Genomic DNA, 19,658 nt, shown 5'->3' with positions numbered 1-19,658 from the left:
GTTTGTTACAATGGCACATAATTATCAATATATTTTAGTAAAATAGTTCTTATATACTCGTGAAAAGATCAGGGCTTCAGTTCTTGTTTTCCCCAAACCTTCAGAGTGTTGGACCGAAATTGTAACTCAGTGTGTGTATATATACGGTATATATATATATGCGGGCGGCACGGTGGTGTAGTGGTTAGCACTGTCGCCTCACAGCAAGAAGGTCCGGGTTCGAGCCCCGTGGCCGGCGAGGGCCTTTCTGTGCAGAGTTTGCATGTTCTCCCCGTGTCCGCGTGGGTTTCCTCCGGGTGCTCCGGTTTCCCCCACAGTCCAAAGACATGCAGGTTAGGTTAACTGGTGACTCTAAATTGACCGTAGGTGTGAATGTGAGTGTGAATGGTTGTCTGTGTCTATGTGTCAGCCCTGTGATGACCTGGCGACTTGTCCAGGGTGTACCCCGCCTTTCGCCCATAGTCAGTTGGGATAGGCTCCAGCTTGCCTGCGACCCTGTAGAGCAGGATAAAGCGGCTAGAGATAATGAGATGAGATGATATATATATACAGTGGGGCAAAAAAGTATTTAGTCAGCCACCAATTGTGCAAGTTCTCCCACTTAAAAAGATGAGAGAGGCCTGTAATTTTCATCATAGGTACACTTCAACTATGAGAGACAGAATGGGGGGAAAGAATCCAGGAAATCACATTGTAGGATTTTTAATGAATTAATTGGTAAATTCCTTGGTAAAATAAGTATTTGGTCACCTACAAACAAGCAAGATGGCTCTCATCTGGCTCTCACAGACCTGTAACAACTTCTTTAAGAGGCTCCTCTGTCCTCCACTCGTTACCTGTATTAATGGCACCTGTTTGAACTCGTTATCAGCATAAAAGACACCTGTCCACAACCTCAAACAGTCACACTCCAAACTCTACTATGGCCAAGACCAAAGATCTGTCAAAGGACACCAGAAACAAAATTGTAGACCTGCACCAGGCTGGGAAGACTGAATCTGCAATAGGTAAGCAGCTTGGTGTGAAGAAATCAACTGTGGGAGCAATTATTAGAAAATGGAAGACATACAAGACCACTGATAATTTCCCTCGATCTGGGGCTCCATGCAAGATCTCACCCCGTGGGGTCAAAATGATCACAAGAACGGTGAGCAAAAATCCCAGAACCACACGGGAGGACCTAGTGAATGACCTGCAGAGAGCTGGGACCAAAGTAACAAAGGCTACCATCAGTAACACACTACACCGCCAGGGACTCAAATCCTGCAGTGCCAGACGTGTCCCCCTGCTTAAGCCCGTACATGTCCAGGCCCATCTGAAGTTTGCTAGAGAGCATTTGGATGATCCAAAAGAGGATTGGGAAAATGTCATATGGTCAGATGAAACCAAAATAGAACCTTTTGGTAAAAATTCAACTTGTTGTGTTTGGAGGAGAAAGAATGCTGAGTTGCATCCAAAGAACACCATACCTACTGTGAAGCATGGGGGTGGAAACATCATGCTTTGGGGCTGTTTTTCTGCAAAGGGACCAGGACGACTGATCCGTGTAAAGGAAAGAATGAATGGGGCCATGTATCGTGAGATTTTGAGTGAAAACCTCCTTCCATCAGCAAGGGCATTGAAGATGAAACATGGCTGGGTCTTTCAGCATGACAATGATCCCAAACACACCGCCCAGGCAACGAAGGAGTGGCTTTGTAAGAAGCATTTCAAGGTCCTGGAGTGGCCTAGCCAGTCTCCAGATCTCAACCCCATAGAAAATCTTTGGAGGGAGTTGAAAGTCCATGTTGCCCAGCGACAGCCCCAAAACATCACTGCTCTAGAGGAGATCTGCATGGAGGAATGGGCCAAAATACCAGCAACAGTGTGTGAAAACCTTGCGAAGACTTACAGAAAACGTTTGACCTCTGTCATTGTCAACAAAGGGTATATAACAAAGTATTGAGATGAACTTTTGTTATTGACCAAATACTTATTTTCCACCATAATTTACAAATAAATTCTTTAAAAATCAGACAATGTGATTTTCTGGATTTTTTTTCTCATTTTGTCTCTCATAGTTGAAATGTACCTATGATGAAAATTACAGGCCTCTCTCTTCTTTTTAAGTGGGAGAACTTGCACAATTGGTGACTGACTAAATACTTTTTTGCCCCACTGTATATATATATATATATATATATATATATATATGCAAAATTGGTAAAGTGGAACAACACTGGTTCAGGTCGAAATAAATATTCAAAATACACTACGTTCATAATTTCACCTTCATCAGAAAGATAGATTGCTACTACACAAAGTCCGTATGTGAAAAACATTGTTCATGAAAAACAAGTGCTAATTAACAGAAGCACATCACTATAAAATGTAAAAAGATGGGAGCTCTGCCACCAGCACTGCATTTCTTAAGTTTTTCATTATGGTTTTCAGGCATTTTGTCATTTCAGCTGCATAAGCGTCTGTCACCAAAGAACAAAAGCTATTAATAAAGAAACAAAAGCAATTAGTCAAGCTGTCATTGACAAGATACAACTTTTAAAACAGAACTAATGTCAATGCGAAGTAATTATTAGTTGCACTGCAACAATGTGTTAGCAAGTGAAGATATTTTGAATAAATGAAAAGTTATCGAGAATTTATCATATCATATTATGATTATATAACAAATATAAGCCCATTTGGCCTATTTCTAGACATAGTTCCTAATTTCATGCTTTAAATATTCTTGTTTTCTCAGATAATTTTTGCTTCTTTCTAGAAATTAACAATTGTCTGTAGAATAAGACTAATTCAAGCTAGAAATGTGTACATCTCTAGAAATAGGCTAAAAGATCTTATTTTTCATTCAGTACAATCTACTAAAATGAAACATATATGAGAGAGAGAGATATTTAGCTCATGTCTGCATTCGCAGTCTTTGAGTAATCCTTTCAGATCATAGTAAAACAAGAAAATGCTGTATTTTGCAGATGATTTTTTCAAAATATTATAGAACATCTCAACATAGATGCATTTCTAAATAGTGTCTTCTTCATTTATCATAACATTTTTGCCCACGGGGCAGCACGGTGGTGTAGTGGTTAGCGCTGTCGCCTCACAGCAAGAAGGTCCGGGTTCGAGCTCCATGGCCGGTGAGGGCCTTTCTGTGCGGAGTTTGCATGTTCTCCCCGTGTCCGCGTGGGTTTCCTCCGGGTGCTCCGGTTTCCCCCACAGTCCAAAGACATGCAGGTTAGGTTAACTGGTGACTCTAAATTGAGCGTAGGTGTGAATGTGAGTGTGAATGGTTGTCTGTGTCTATGTGTCAGCCCTGTGATGACCTGGCGACTTGTCCAGGGTGTACCCCGCCTTTCGCCCGTAGTCAGCTGGGATAGGCTCCAGCTTGCCTGCGACCCTGCACAGGATAAGCGGCTACAGATAATAGATGGGTGGATGGATTTTTGCCCACCTCTTTTTATAGTTCTGCCATGTTCACCATTGTTTTAAATGTATAATAATAATAATAATAATAATAATAATAATAAATAACTTCTGTGTGTGGTTAAATCTTTGACAGATACTGTGAAAAAATTAAAAAGTAAATTTTAAATTACATTTAAAATGATATTTTTATGCTTATTAAAAATAATTGGGCCATATTTCATGTTGAAAATAGAAAGAGCACATTTTAAATGGGGTATTTTGACAAATCAGTGCTGAAGTCTGCTTTCTCCATCACAAGCCTGTTTTATTTCTAAATGCCCACAGTTGAAAAACCACAATCTTATAGCACACGCATGGGGTTACATACAGCAATATCAGGGTAATGCAGAAAGAGGAAACGTGTAGGAGGCCATTGATGAGTATCGACAGAATGTCAATCCTACACCAGCCAAGCTGCAGCCACACACACATGTTTCTACTTGTCATGATTTTCAAATATAAACACTGTAAAATATAAGATTGTTTGTAGTATACAATAGTAAAACCATATGCAGTATATAGTGTGCGGTATATGCTCATTCTTTCATCATTCATCTTCAGTAACTGCTTTATCCTGGTTCGCATCATGGTGGATGCCGTTTTCCTCTTCCTGTCTTTCTTTTTCCATCTCATTGTCTTTCACAACATCTTCCTCAGTCTCTCGCTTTCTCTTTTCCTCTATCTTCCTTTCTCTGTCTTTTTGTTCTTCTCTCTCTCCATTTTTTTTCCTACAGTGAATCACATTACACATGACTTGGATAGGCTCTAAATTTCAGCAGCGCTTTGCTGTAAAGGCTGTTTTCCACTCGTCTGTAATTCTGCATGGCGAACTCATTCTGTGGTTCATTATCCTTGCGAGTCCTTGTGATGTCTATTAATATTGTTTTCCTGCAATTCCTTTCTTGGCCATAATATTTTCTGGCCTGAATTATGGCTATTTTTAGTGCCATATTCCTCCATCATTTTCAGATCACTTTCTTTCATTCGAATTCCTTTCTATATTGTATTGGTAGTTATATGAGTCTGTGGTTTGTGTCGAGCCGGTTTAAGCTCTTGAGGCTATAAAGTGTTTCGCAGAATGAAAATGTGACCGAATGGAGAAAAAGAAACAATCAACCAAACAAGCAAAAACTAAACGAATAGTTCCAGATCAAATATCTGTCCTGGTTACATGGTAATATCAATAAGTTTTGTTGTTGAATCAAATACGTGACATATTCTGTATTGCGATTTTTAATATAAAATGTTATATTTGTGCTTTTGACATGTGAAGGTTGTAAAGGTTGTGAAGACACTGTGGTTGGGCAATTAGATGCCAAGCACATGCTCACTAATGATAGAAATAAATGATGATTCATAGCTAGTTATGAAGTACCTGTTACGGCTTTTATACACACGATGTAGAAGCACAGTAGCCCAAGAGCATTAGCTCAAAATTGAGTCCAACCCGGAACAAATTAGTAACAAGCTGAATTTTTCAGAATATGTTCAGAATACCCTTAGGAATAACATACTAAAAGTCCCCGGGGAATCCACCTTGTGCTCTCTGAGAAATTCAAGATGGCGTCCAAAATGGCTGCCGATTGGAGATTGTTCAATATCTCAGGGATAAAACATAATATAAATGCAATTAAAATGTTAAATTATATGTTCTCTCATACAAGCAATGCAAATTCACCATTGTCACACTGTTAAAATTAACCAAGATTACAAGGTCATTAATGTGGAAATTACATGGAATTTGATGGTTGACATGATTGACAGATTAGCTTAGGCTACCTACATACATGAACATAATGTAAGACAACAATTAGACATCAATTTCCTTAATATTTAGTGCATCTTTAAGCTTTGATAAAATATTAAAGGGAAATTAAATTTGAGAACTCTATCTTCTAAAACTACAATAGCAAGCTGTTTCAGTACACTTCTTCAACATTCCGGCGACTTTCATGACAAAAAGGTCTGCCTCAATAAAAGCTCTTGCTTATAAACAATGAGTAGACTTAAACACTTCTCAGTGCCTCAGTTGTAATGCTTGGACCTTTGTTGTACCATCAATGAAGTAGGGAATTTATTCAAGCTTGTTTAAGGGTGGAAAAAATTAATCTTTGAGTTTCTAGCGCCAATCTTTACTACTAGCAATGCCAGTGTGTTCGGACAAAAAATGACTAAACTCAGCATGACCTTTTAAAAATGACTGAACTCAGCATGACCTTTTAACATGCCATTTTTCATTTTACACCACCAATTTACTTTAATTAATATTAATGAAAATAAGTGCTCCAACCCCTAGTAATTGTGTTTGTTGTTTTGTGAACAGAATAGGATGATACGGAGTGAACGAGTAACCAATGGATCCACACTATACACAAATATACTGTTATAATAATGTCTACATTGTTATTATATAATGTTAATACACAATGTAATTAATACACACATGTTGGAATTTACTCTCCTACCCTACAAAACATATATTCTGACCTTTTAATTGCATTAATATTTTGTTTTGGGCCTGAGATATGGGCAGATCTCCATTTGGCGGCCATTTTGGACGCCATCTTGAATTTCTCAGAGAGCACAAGGGGGATTTCCGGGGACTTTTAGTATGTTATTCCTAAAGGTATTCTGAAATTTTCAGCTTGTTACTAATTTGTTCCAGGTATAACCCTATTACTCCTGGGCTACAGTGACAGTGGAAATGATAGAAAAGTGTCAAGAATGTCATTTCCTTCAGGTATGTTAGGAAATTATTCCAGAAATACCCCAGATGACTGTTATTACAATCGGCATGCACAAACCCTCATACTACAGAAAATATACCTTGTGTACAGATGGTTGACTAATTAAGAGAAAAATGGTAATACTTGACTTGATCCATATATTATGACACAAACATAACCATGTTATTCACCTAGCAACAAAGACTATCTTAGTAATGTTTTGGGCCACCAGAATAGCATTCGTGTACATTAACACTGATTCTACAAATCTCTGGAAGTGAACTCTAATCCATCAAATGGCATTTTGAAAATGGTGATGGAGATGGCTGTCTAACACATCGCTCCAAAATCTCCCAGAGGTGTTCCATCGGCTTGACTCCATGGCATTTGATTTACATCATTGTCATACTCCCAGCTGTTCAGTGAGTCCTGTGAATATAAGAATAACTTTGTATTGATTTGCTTTGAATCAAGTGGATCCAAACCATCTAGGTCCATTGTACCATTTCACATTGACAACTGTCAAGTATATATATGTTTATTCTATTCACATTCACTGGATATGAGCAATCGCACGCTCTGTTTGGCTACTCTACTACTAGAATATCAGCTTATATACTGTGAGTAGAGAAAAACAAAACGGTGGCGCGCATCAAGTCAGATACATCACTTTGTTATCAAGTATTTAAAAGAAACAGAAATAGATAAAAGAATATAGTTGTGTCGTGTGTTGCCCCACCCCCATATCTCCTGTTCCACACTCCAGCCAAGTCGGTGGCGGTAATGCACCTTTAAGTTGGTTTGCCAACCACCAAAAAAAAAAACCTAAAGAAGAAGAAGAAAATGGCGGCGCGTGTTACTGAACCAACCGAGGATGAAATAAAAATACAAAAAAATAACCTGCAACAAAATATGGAATAAAAGCATTTGATGGTAGGAACGTATCTTTTTTTTATTTTTCGAGAAGTATTATTATAGCATTTTTCACAAATTGCTACTGTCATTTCGCCGGTTTGTTTACATTCTAAGTGGAAATGATTTTGTCGGACGTTTTGTATAAAATTTTTATTTACTGAATTTGCAAAAAAATAAAAATGCTCTGTTTCTCAAAACCCAGTGAATGTGGATAGAATAAAACAGTTATTCCACTCAATCTCATCGTACATGACTTATAGCCAACTCGGCGCTACGTGCCTCATCGGCTATCAGCTCATGTACGACTCAATTTCGTGGAATAACTGTTAAATATATTTGGACAGTGAATCATTCTCAGCACCGCAGTAGCACTGACATTATCATGCATGTGTGCGTGTGTGTGTGTGTGTGGTGGTGATATGAGTGTATCAGTTGCGTCAGTATTGCTGGGGTATTTGAATACTGATGTGTACACTTATGGGCCACTTTTTTTTAGGCACGTGCCTTATTGCTGCCACTGGTAGGTGTATAGTTAGACACAGTAACTCGACAATTTTCATACATTTGTGTCAGTTCTTCTTTATCACTTCATCTGTGACTGTTTCTCACCACAGCACTACTGTAAGCTGGATATTTTTGGTTGGTTTCCCAACAACACACACTTCCATGTCAGTGTCACAGCTTTGCTTAGAATGAACCACCACCAAAAGAACATCTGTGTAGTACTGGTCCTTTTCAGTTAAGTTATTGGGATAATTCTTTGTGGATGTTTAAGATGTGTTTAATTATAATCATGTTTTCATGTGTGTGTTCAGCTTCATCCCAGGCCCATGGTCTCCCTGCAGTGTGTCCTGTGGCATGGGCATACAGAAGCGCACTGTGAAGTGCAAAGTGTTTCTCTCCTTCACTCAGACTGAGGTGGATCTTCCTGACGAGGAGTGTGGTGACGATAAGCCTCTCTCCCAGAGATCCTGCACCCTTGACGCCTGCTCCAAACTGGCAGATCCTCCACAGCACCCACAGGAAAATCAGAATAAATCCTCCAAGAAAAACTATGTTTGGGAATATAGGGGTTTCACAGCATGCTCAGTCTCCTGTGCTTTAGGTAAGTCTGTATACAGGCTGTTCCAGTAATCCCTTTCCATACTTTAGATACTCCTGGTGTCCTGACTCCTGAGACTCTTGAAGTATGTGTGTGTGTGTGTGTGTGTGTGTGTGTGTGTGTGTGTGTGTGTGTGTGTGTGTGTGTGTGTGTGTGTGTGCGCGCGCACACGCACACAGGTCTAAAATGTTATAATATCTTTAAATATTGATATAACCTGCAGGAATTGGGTGACGGTTGAGGATCAGTGTGCAGGATGTTTATTATCAAAGCTAAAAATACAATTCTGAACTCATTGTCTTAATAACAGCAATTGTCAAACACAGAAAGGCTCAAGAAAGGTCAAATCCAAAAAGTGGTAAAGGCAAGAATCAAGAATAGGATTTACAGTATATATAGCGCAGAAATGACAGACACTGAAATTGGCAAGACTTTGCAAGTAAGCAATATGTACTCACTGTCCACTTTATAAGGAACACCTGTACACCTGCACATGCAGTTCATGCAGTTAACTAATCAGCCGATCATGTGGCAGCAGTGCAGTGCAAAAAAATCATGCAGACAGGTCAAGACCTTCAGTTAATGTTTATATCTATGAATGAAGAAAAGTGTGATTGTTGTGAATTTCACCGTGGCATGGATGTTGGTATCCGATGGGCTGCTTTGAGTATTCCATAAACTGCTTGTCTCATGGGAATTTCACACACAACAGTCTCAAGACAGTCTCCAGACAGAATGTTGCAAAAAAAAAAAGAGCAGCAATTCAGTTTCTGTGGGTGGAAACAACTTGTTGTTAAGTGCGGTCAGAAGGAAATGTCCAGATTGGTTCAAGATGCCAGAAAGGATATAGTAACTCATATAATCACTCTTTACAACCATGGTGAGCAGAAAAGCATCTCAGCATGCACAAAATATTGAACCTTGAGGTGGATGGGAAGACCACATTGGGCTCCACTCCTGTCGGCCAAGAACGGGAATCTGAGACTCACCCAAACTAGACAGTTGAAGATTAGAGAAAAAAAAAATCACCTGCCCAGATTCCTGTTCTTGGCTGACAGGAATGGAACCAGATGTTGTCTTCTGCTGTTGTAACCCATCCACCTCAAGGTTTGATGAGTGTTCTGAGATGCTTTTCAGCTTACTGTGGTTGTAAAGAGTGCTTATTTGAGTTACTATAGACTTCCTGTAAGCTCAAACCAGTCTGGTCATTCTCTTCTGATCTCTCTCATCAACAAGGTGTTTCAGCCTGCAGACTTTCAGCACACAGCCCCCCCCCCCCCCCCCCCCCCCCCCACACACACACACACACCATTCTGTTTAAACTCTAGAGACTGTTGAGTGTGAAAGTCCCAGAAGATCAGCAGTTTCTGAAATACTGAAACCAGTCCTTCTGGTACCAACAACAATGGGGGGCCATTTGTCTGCCCCCTGTACCCATCTATCATTGGAAAGGACCACCGCTGAGCAGGAATCATTTGGGTGGTGAAACTATTAATGGCATAGCAGCATGTGGTACTGGTACAAGTAAAATGGTATCTCAGTGCATATGGAGAGTTTCATCAGTGAAAGATGTCATCTAAGGTTCTCTTCTGTCAGGAAGCAAACATTTTCTTCACTGTTATGCGTTTTTTCTGGCAGCATTCTTTTCTCCACTGGGTAAACCTGCATTAATTACAGGATGTCAGTGTATGAGAAATGCCTTTTTTCTGCCTTTCCAGTCACAACAAATCATCATTCAAACAGTAAATCCTTGTATTCTCAGGTGTTTTGTGGCTTCCATTTAAGGTATAGCTCTTTGTTTCTCAGGCAGGCAGATGGCTGTTATCCATTGTGTAAGGGCTGGGCAAAGGGAGCTGGTGGAGGATACACTCTGTGACGAGTCACTCAAACCCCACACCATCATGCGCATGTGCAACCCTCAGCCTTGTCCTGCCAGGTAATAATTCACCACAACTATACACAGGTCTAATAGTAAGTAGTAAATCAATGCCACTGGGCTTGTATTATAATCTTGAAGACATGTCTATAGCTATCGGAAGAGTTTCTTCAGCTTTGCTCAGTTTGGGTATACGTCCTGACAGAATCTCATATGCCCAAATGATATGAAAGCACAACAGGATCAGCATACAGTGCCATGCATTTATGCAGGTCACTGTAATATACGGTACACGGTTCAGTCCAATGAGGAATTAACAGACGGGCATCAAGATGGTGCAAAACATGTCTTAAACTATCCTAGAACTTAGTCAGGACATTATTCAGCCTTCTATCCTAATCTTAAGGGAGATAAATACTTTTCTGAATACAACCCCAGTTCCAAAAAAGCTGGGAAGCTGTGTACAAGGTAAATAAAAGCAGAATGTAATGATTTGCAAATCATGGAAACCTTATATTTCATTGAAAAAGTGCAAAGACAACACATCAAATGTTGAAACTGAGAAATTGTATTGTTTTTGAAAAATATATGCTCATTTTGAATGTGATACTAGCAACATGTTCCAAAAAAGTTGAGACGAGAGCATGCTTACCTCTCTGTTGCATCACCTCTACTTTTAACGACACTCTGTAAACGTTTGGGAACTGAGGAGACCAATTGCTGTAGTTTTGAAAGTGAAATGTCCCATTCTTCTCTGATATAAAATTTTAGTTGCTCAACAGTTCTGGTCTCCTTTATCATATTTTGTGCTTCATAATGCGCCAAATGTTTTCAGTGGTAAACAGGTCTGGACTGCAGGCAGGCCAGTTTAGCACTCATACTTTTTTACTACAGAGCCATGCAGTTGTAGTACACACAGAATGTGGTTTGGCGTTGTCTTGCTGAAATAAGCAAGACCTTCCCTGAAAAAGATGTCGTTTGGATGGTAGCATGTTGCTTCAAAACCTGTGTATATATACAAGTGTGTATATAAAGTCAGCATTAATGGTATCTTCTCAGATGTGCAAGCTACCCATGCCATGTGCTCTAATGCACCCCCACACCATCACAGATACTGGCTTTTGAACTGTGCACTGATAACAAGCTGGACATTCCCTCTCCTCTTTAGTCCATGATTTTCAAAAAGCACTTCAAATTTTGATTTGTCAGACCACAGGAGAGTTTTCCACTTTGCCTCAGTCTGTCATAAATGAGCTTGGAACCAGAGAAGGTGGTGGTGTTTCTTGATATTGTTTATGTATAGTTTTAACTTCCATTTGCGGTTGCAGCAACAAACTGTGTTCACAGACAGTGGTTTTCGTTAGTGTTCCTGAACCCATGCAGTGATTTCCACTACAGAAACATGTCTGTTTTTAATGCAGTGTCACCTGAGGGCCTGAAGATCACGACCATCCAATGTTGGGTTTTGACCTTGTCCCTTGTGTACAGAGATTTCTCCAGATTCTCTGAATCTTTTAATGATATTATGTACCACAGATGATGTGATCCCCAAATTCTTTGCAATTTTACATTGAGGAACGTTATTCTCAAATTGCTACACTATTTGCCCACACAGCTTTTCACGGAGTGATGAACCCCTCCCCATGCTTCCTTCTGAGAATATTGTTAGTTTTTTTTTCTTTTTTATCAGACATCTAATTTTTTAGGTTTGTTTACCTGACATGTTTCGACGTACGACTGTCGTCTTCCTCAGAGTGTCACCGGATGTTATTGGTGACGCATCTTTTATCAGCTGATGTTTCCGAAGGCGCGGCCTTCCTGTCTGGATTGACAGGTCGGTCACGCCTTCTACTGTCAGTTCGTCCCCTGCAAGATGGCACTCCAGGTATGGGAGAGCATGTATGCTCCCTCATCTTGGTTGATGGTCCTCGGGCTTCGCTTACGGATCTCCATGGCCTCCCTGATCCAGCGCTGATGTTTATTATCTTCTGTGCGGATGACTCTGGCATTCCCCCAGTCCATAACATGATTTTCCCTTTTGCAGTGATCTGTTATAGCTGACTTATAATTTTCCTGTTGTGCCTTTTCTTTTATTGTTCGGGTTTGTCTTGTAGCTCTCTCCTTTTCGCACTCTTTCTTATGTTCATTTTTTCTTGTGTTGAAACTCCTTCCTGTCTCCCCGATGTAAGTTTTATTGCATAATTGGCATGGAATCTCATATATGGTGTTGCATCTGTTGTCCGGATGTATTCTGTCTTTGGGATGAACCAGGATCTGACGGAGAGTTGTGTGTGGTTTGACAGGTGTGTTAATGTTGTATTTCCTCATTGCTCTTTGAATGCGTTCCGTTATTCCTCTGATGTATGGTAATGTCACTACTCCCCTGTGTTCTTGTTTGTTGGTTTGTTTTTTCTCTTTCTTCTGTGTTTTATTGTTTTTGACCTGTTCCTCCCCTTTGGATATTGCCCATTGTGGATATTGACATGCCTTCAGTGCGTGTTGTATATGTTGTTCTTCCTGTTCTTTGTCCTGTGCATCTGTAATTATTGCTGCGCGTTCATGCAATGTTCTAACTACTGATATTTTGTGCATTATGGGGTGTTCGGAAGTCCAGTTTAAATATTGGTCGGTGTGTGTGGGTTTCCTGTGTACTTTTATTTTGATATCCCCCTCTTCTGTGTGATGTATTTTTAAGTCCAAAAATGCTATTGACTGCTCCGTTTCCTCTTCATGTGTGAATTTTATATTGCCGGTATTGTCTATAGTATTGAGATGGTCGGTGAGTTGTTGAGTGTGTCCCCTCTTTACTTTTTCCAATATGTCGTCCACATACCGTTTCCAGAGTGTTGGCCTGTATTCCACTGGTATTGTAGTGAGTGCTTTCTGCTCCAGGTCTTCCATGAAAAAGCCGCACATGATGGCTGATAGTGGGTCTCCCATGGCAAAACCTTCCTTTTGTCTGTAAATTGTGTTCCTGAACTGAAAGTATGTGGATGTGGCGATGAATTGAAGGAGCTGAGTGATGTCTTGTACGGTGAGGTTTGTGCGTTTCTTGAGCGTCCTATCTGTTTTTAATTTGTCTTGTACTATCTGTATGGTGGCTCCCGTGGGTGTTCTGGTGAAAAGAGATATGACATCATGTGAAATGAAAACTTCGTCTTGTTGCATTTTTATGTTTTTTAGTTCTTCTGCCAGTTGTTTTGAGTTTTTGCAGTGTTGGTCTGTGAGTCCTAGTAATGGTTTAATTATTTCGGTGAGTGCTTTTGATAAGTTGTATGTAACTGAACCAATGCTATCTACTATGGGGCGTAATGGTGTTCCTGGTTTGTGTATTTTTGGTGTGCCGTAAATCCTGGGGATGACATTGGCTGTGGGTACTAAATGATTATATGCCTGTTTATCTATTTTATTTTCATCGAGTAGTGGTTTGAGTAATGCTTTTAGTTTCTTTTTCTTGTCTTCTGTTGGGTCTTTTCTTAATATCTCGAAGGCATTGTCACTGAGTAATTCCCTCATTTTGTATTCATATCCATCGGTGTCCATGATAACTACTGTTCTGCCTTTATCTGCTGGGAGGATTGTGATGTCTTTATTTTTTGCTAACGTTTTCATGGCTTTGGCTTCCTGTTTGGTGATGTTACTGGGTGGTGGTTTGGCCGTTTTCAATATACCAGCTATTGCGTTTCTTAGTGCTGCTTTTTGTCCCTGATCCTGTATTTTCACATGCTAATTCAGTTGCCAGAATGAATTCGTCGTGTGGTATGTTGTTTGATGTGACAGCGTAGTTGAGTCCTTTTGCTAATATACTGCGTTCTGCTTGTGAGAGTTTGTACCTTGATATGTTGTGAATCCATTTTTCGTTGATGTGTGCGTGCTCCGGTTCTGCCTTCTTTTTCTGTGCAATGAGTCTGTCCAGTTTTCGGATTTGTCGGGTTTTTGTCTCTGTGAATTCCTGCTCGTGTATGTCTACCAAATGTCCGTGTATTGCTATTTCCATTTCCTTGTTTTGGGGAAACCGGTGTTTGAAAGTTTCCGTCTCCCTATGTAGTTCTCTATTGATATTCTTGAGTTTGTCAGTTGTGCACCGTATCCGTTCTTTTACCAGAGTCATCCGCACTTTCCTGATCACCTTTTCCGCGTTACTGGGTGGTGGCCAAACCACCACCCAGTAACATCACCAAACAGGAAGCCAAAGCCATGAAAACGTTAGCAAAAAATAAAGACATCACAATCCTCCCAGCAGATAAAGGCAGAACAGTAGTTATCATGGACACCGAAGAATATGAATACAAAATGAGGGAATTACTCAGTGACAATGCCTTCGAGATATTAAGAAAAGACCCAACAGAAGACAAGAAAAAGAAACTAAAAGCATTACTCAAACCACTACTTGATGAAAATAAAATAGATAAACAGGCATATAATCATTTAGTACCCACAGCCAATGTCATCCCCAGGATTTACGGCACACCAAAAATACACAAACCAGGAACACCATTACGCCCCATAGTAGATAGCATTGGTTCAGTTACATACAACTTATCAAAAGCACTCACCGAAATAATTAAACCATTACTAGGACTCACAGACCAACACTGCAAAAACTCAAAACAACTGGCAGAAGAACTAAAAAACATAAAAATGCAACAAGACGAAGTTTTCATTTCACATGATGTCATATCTCTTTTCACCAGAACACCCACGGGAGCCACCATACAGATAGTACAAGACAAATTAAAAACAGATAGGACGCTCAAGAAACGCACAAACCTCACCGTACAAGACATCACTCAGCTCCTTCAATTCATCGCCACATCCACATACTTTCAGTTCAGGAACACAATTTACAGACAAAAGGAAGGTTTTGCCATGGGAGACCCACTATCAGCCATCATGTGCGGCTTTTTCATGGAAGACCTGGAGCAGAAAGCACTCACTACAATACCAGTGGAATACAGGCCAACACTCTGGAAACGGTATGTGGACGACATATTGGAAAAAGTAAAGAGGGGACACACTCAACAACTCACCGACCATCTCAATACTATAGACAATACCGGCAATATAAAATTTACACATGAAGAGGAAACGGAGCAGTCAATAGCATTTTTGGACTTAAAAATACATCACACAGAAGAGGGGGATATCAAAATAAAAGTACACAGGAAACCCACACACACCGACCAATATTTAAACTGGACTTCCGAACACCCCATAATGCACAAAATATCAGTAGTTAGAACATTGCATGAACGCGCAGCAATAATTACAGATGCACAGGACAAAGAACAGGAAGAACAACATATACAACACGCACTGAAGGCATGTCAATATCCACAATGGGCAATATCCAAAGGGGAGGAACAGGTCAAAAACAATAAAACACAGAAGAAAGAGAAAAAACAAACCAACAAACAAGAACACAGGGGAGTAGTGACATTACCATACATCAGAGGAATAACGGAACGCATTCAAAGAGCAATGAGGAAATACAACATTAACACACCTGTCAAACCACACACAACTCTCCGTCAGATCCTGGTTCATCCCAAAGACAGAATACATCCGGACAACAGATGCAACACCATATATGAGATTCCATGCCAATTATGCAATAAAACTTACATCGGGGAGACAGGAAGGAGTTTCCACACAAGGAAAAATGAACATAAGAAAGAGTGTGAAAAGGAGACAGCTACAAGACAAACCCGAACAATAAAAGAAAAGGCACAACAGGAAAATTATAAGTCGGCCATAACAGATCATTGCAAAAGGGAAAATCATGTTATGGACTGGGGGAATGCCAGAGTCATCCGCACAGAAGATAATAAACATCAGCGCTGGATCAGGGAGGCCATGGAGATCCGTAAGCGAAGCCCGAGGACCATCAACCGGGATGAGGGAGCATACATGCTCTCCCATACCTGGAGTGCCATCTTGCAGGGGACGAACTGACAGTAGAAGGCGTGACCAACCTGTCAATCCAGACAGGAAGGCCACGCCTTCGGAAACATCAGCTGATAAAAGATGCGTCACCAATAACATCCGGTGACACTCTGAGGAAGACGACAGTTGTACGTTGAAACATGTCAGGTAAACAAACCTAAAAAATTAGATGTCTGATAAAAAAGAAAAAAAAAACTAACAATATTCAATATAAGACATAATGAACGTAATCGGAAAAAAAAAAGTTCCTTCTGAGAAACTCAGTCTCTCTGGGATAATCCGTTTATACCCAATCATCTTACTGACCTATTGCCAATTAACCTAATTAGGTTTTTAAACATTACATAACCTTCCTAGTCTTTTGTAGCTGGCACTACATTCAAAATAAAACATATCTTTTTCAAAAAAAAACAATAAGATATCTTAGTTTCACCATCTGATATGTTGTCTTTGTATTTTTTTTTCAATTAACTATAGGGTTTCCTTGTTTTACAACTCATCACATTCTGTTTTATTTACATTTTACACAGCTTCCCCACTTTTTTGAAATTGGGGTTGTGTATCAACATCCACATTCTAAACAAAGAAGACAATTAGTTTGAAAGAGAAGTTGAGGATGTTGTATATTACATTACATTACAGGCAGACACTCTTATCCAGAGCAATATACAACAAGTGCAAACGTCAGGAACAAGAAGTGCTGAACTTCTGGACATGAAAGTTCTAGTGCCAACTGAACAAATGACAGAATAACACTTAGTGTAATAGTCTGTTGAAGTAACAATCAACAAACAGCCAAGGAAAACAATTCAACCATACAAATGAGCTAACAAATTGCAACTAAACAGAAAAAAATAAACCCCCAGCGGCTGACACTGAGTCATCATGACGAGGCTAAACAGTACACAGCCTGGGTTGGTCAAGACCGATACGTGATTACACAGTGGACAGGGAAGCAGAGGAGAGGTGCAGCCTGAAGAGGTGAGTCTTCAGTCTGTGCTTGAAGGTGGTCAGGGAGTTGGCAGTTCTGACCTCAGTGGGAAGGTTATTCCACCAGTGGGGAGCCAAGACAGACAGCAGTCTTGAGCAGGCTGGGCAGGAGCGAAGAAAAGGAGCCAGGCGACCCATAGCAGCGGAGCATCTGGTTGACATGTAGGGTCAGATCAGACTCTGGAGATATGCTGGACCTAACCGCTTGAGTTCCTAGTAAGCTAGCACCAACGTCTTAAATTTGATGTGAGCTGCAACAGGCAGCCAATGAAGGGCAGCAAGCAGAGGGGTAACATGGGAGGAACAAGGGAGGTTGTAGACTAGGCAGGTTGCAGCGTTCTGGATGAGCTGCAGGGGTCTGGTGGCAGATGCTGGCAGGCTGGCAAGGAGAGAGTTCCAGTAGTCCAAGTGGTATTATACAGTGCCCTGCATAAGTATTCACCCCCTTATACTGTGTCTGAAATGTATTTAATCGGTAATGCCAAGGATCTACACAAAATAGGCCATAATGTTGAAATGGGGAAAATCAAAATTCATTCATTCATTCATTCATTATCTCTAGCCGCTTTATCCTTCTACAGGGTCGCAGGCAAGCTGGAGCCTATCCCAGCTGACTACGGGCGAAAGGCGGGGTACACCCTGGACAAGTCGCCAGGTCATCATAGGGCCGACACATAGACACAGACAACCATTCACACTCACATTCACACCTATGGTCAATTTAGAGTCACCAGTTAACCTAACCTGCATGTCTTTGGACTGTGGGGGAAAATGGAGCACCCAGAGGAAACCCACACGGACACGGGGAGAACATGCAAACTCCGCACAGAAAGGCCCTCGTCGGCCACGGGGCTCGAACCCAGACCTTCTTGCTGTGAGGCGACAGCGCTAACCATTACACCACCGTGCCGCCCGAAAATCAAAATAATTTGTAAAATTATTTAGAAATGGAAACATAAATAGTTGTGATTGGGTAAGTATTGATTTTTTTTTTTTTAAACTGTGAAACCCTTTAATTAGTTCTAGTGCAAACAGTTGTTATCAGAAGTTGCATAATTAGTTGAATGGGGTTTGTCTGTGTGTTATGTAATCTTAATATGAATGCACCTGTTTCTGGAAGACCCCAGAGTTGGTTAGAGAACATATGTAATCAAACAGCAGGACTAATTTAGTAGATTCACTGCAATATGAGTGCATACATATGCAATTAGACAATTTTTTTAATTGTAAATAATTTTGAAAATTATAAGTGGTTTCCCCTTCCACATCAACAGAATGGGATATTTTGTGTAGATTTATGACATGTAATCCCATTTAAATCCATGTCCATGGCAGGTTGTAGCAATATAAAATGTGGAGTACTTATACAAGACATCATTTTGTATTATAAAAGATTTTTTTTAAAAGGAAGAAAGAAAAAAAATCTTAACTTTGGTCTCCATTTGTGATAAATTTAATCTCAGGCAAGAAAAGTTGTTTAACCCATCAACCAATCAGACAAAGGAACATTGTTAAGCCAAGCACGTTTGCCAATGTTGGATCAATATTACTATTTCACCATGGTTGTTTTTATCAACCATGTATTGATTGACATGGTGGAAAATGAACTAGAACTAAAATCCCAAGTTCATGTAACTCCTGTTTAGGCCCGTTCCTGTTTTGGAATACAGAAGTGGAAAAACGCCATGTAATGGCTGGAATTTTACCAGTTTTTCATTAAACTGATTAAGCTTCTCAGAACTATCTCACACTATCTCGAAGATCATGACAAGTCCATTCACCTAGACTTAATATTATTAGAGAATTCATTCACTTCCAAGAATGAAAACCATCTTAGATAACCAGACACTTTCTGGCACAGTTTTGATTACATCATCTACTTGTCACTAAGGTTTTTATAAGTACAAAATGTCCAATAAACCCTGAAGCTTTTCCCCATCCCCAAGTAATTACATTTCCAGTGGCCAGTAGTGTAGATCGCCACAACATAGCTTACTTATTGTAAAAGACCATGTTGCTTTTTGCGTCTATTGGATTAGTAATGGTAAACATTCTTCCTTACCAAAGTATTAGCTGAATAAATAAAACTAAACAAGCACACATCTGCTAAACATCTGCTGAAGCATGCTGCCTCAGTCCAGGAGATAACATAGCTCTTTTGACCTGAAGTGTGGGTTCCACTGACCTATTGTTATTATAAAACGTGTGCACATGAAAAACAAGATTTGAAAATCAGACCTTCTGAACCATGTCTGAGGTCTAAAAGCATACGGACAAAGGGATGATGCAATAAAAGCTGATGAAAACAGATTCTGGAATAAATTATGACATAATGAATATAGTGAATATGTTCCAGCCTTTGGCTGGTACTTTTCATGATGTCATATTTGCTTTTTCAAAACTTTCACATAACAGTAGTTCATGGAAACAAATGTCCATTCGCATTGTCTTTTGCCATATTTTCTGAAATTCGCTTAAATTTTGCAAAAGGTTTAGATGGAAACGCAATAAGAGACAGAGTGTCTGGATCAGATGGCCGATGGAGAATTATAATCCAGGTCATTCCATACTGCATTCGAGCCAATTACAGAGCTTCAGTTACATTACTGAAACACTGGCAGGACATCTTTATGGCTCCGAA

The 19,658-nt window shown here is 40.0% G+C and overlaps 1 protein-coding gene across 1 annotated transcript in view; it reads left to right on the top strand.

Moving 5' to 3' along the window:
- Positions 1-19,658, top strand: part of adamtsl3 (ADAMTS-like 3) — a 464,545-nt gene that overhangs the window by 366,002 nt on the left and 78,885 nt on the right. Inside the window, exons 16-17 of the mRNA XM_060941127.1 lie at positions 7,919-8,208; positions 10,012-10,141. Of these exons, the coding sequence (XP_060797110.1) occupies positions 7,919-8,208; positions 10,012-10,141 (420 nt within the window). The remainder of the gene's footprint in view (positions 1-7,918; positions 8,209-10,011; positions 10,142-19,658) is intronic.

The sequence above is a fragment of the Neoarius graeffei genome, chromosome 15 (assembly GCF_027579695.1).
Source record: "Neoarius graeffei isolate fNeoGra1 chromosome 15, fNeoGra1.pri, whole genome shotgun sequence".
NCBI classification, from domain to species: Eukaryota; Metazoa; Chordata; class Actinopteri; order Siluriformes; family Ariidae; genus Neoarius; species Neoarius graeffei.
The sequence above is the reverse complement of the archived record's forward strand: the minus strand, read 5'-3'. Positions and strand labels throughout refer to the sequence as shown.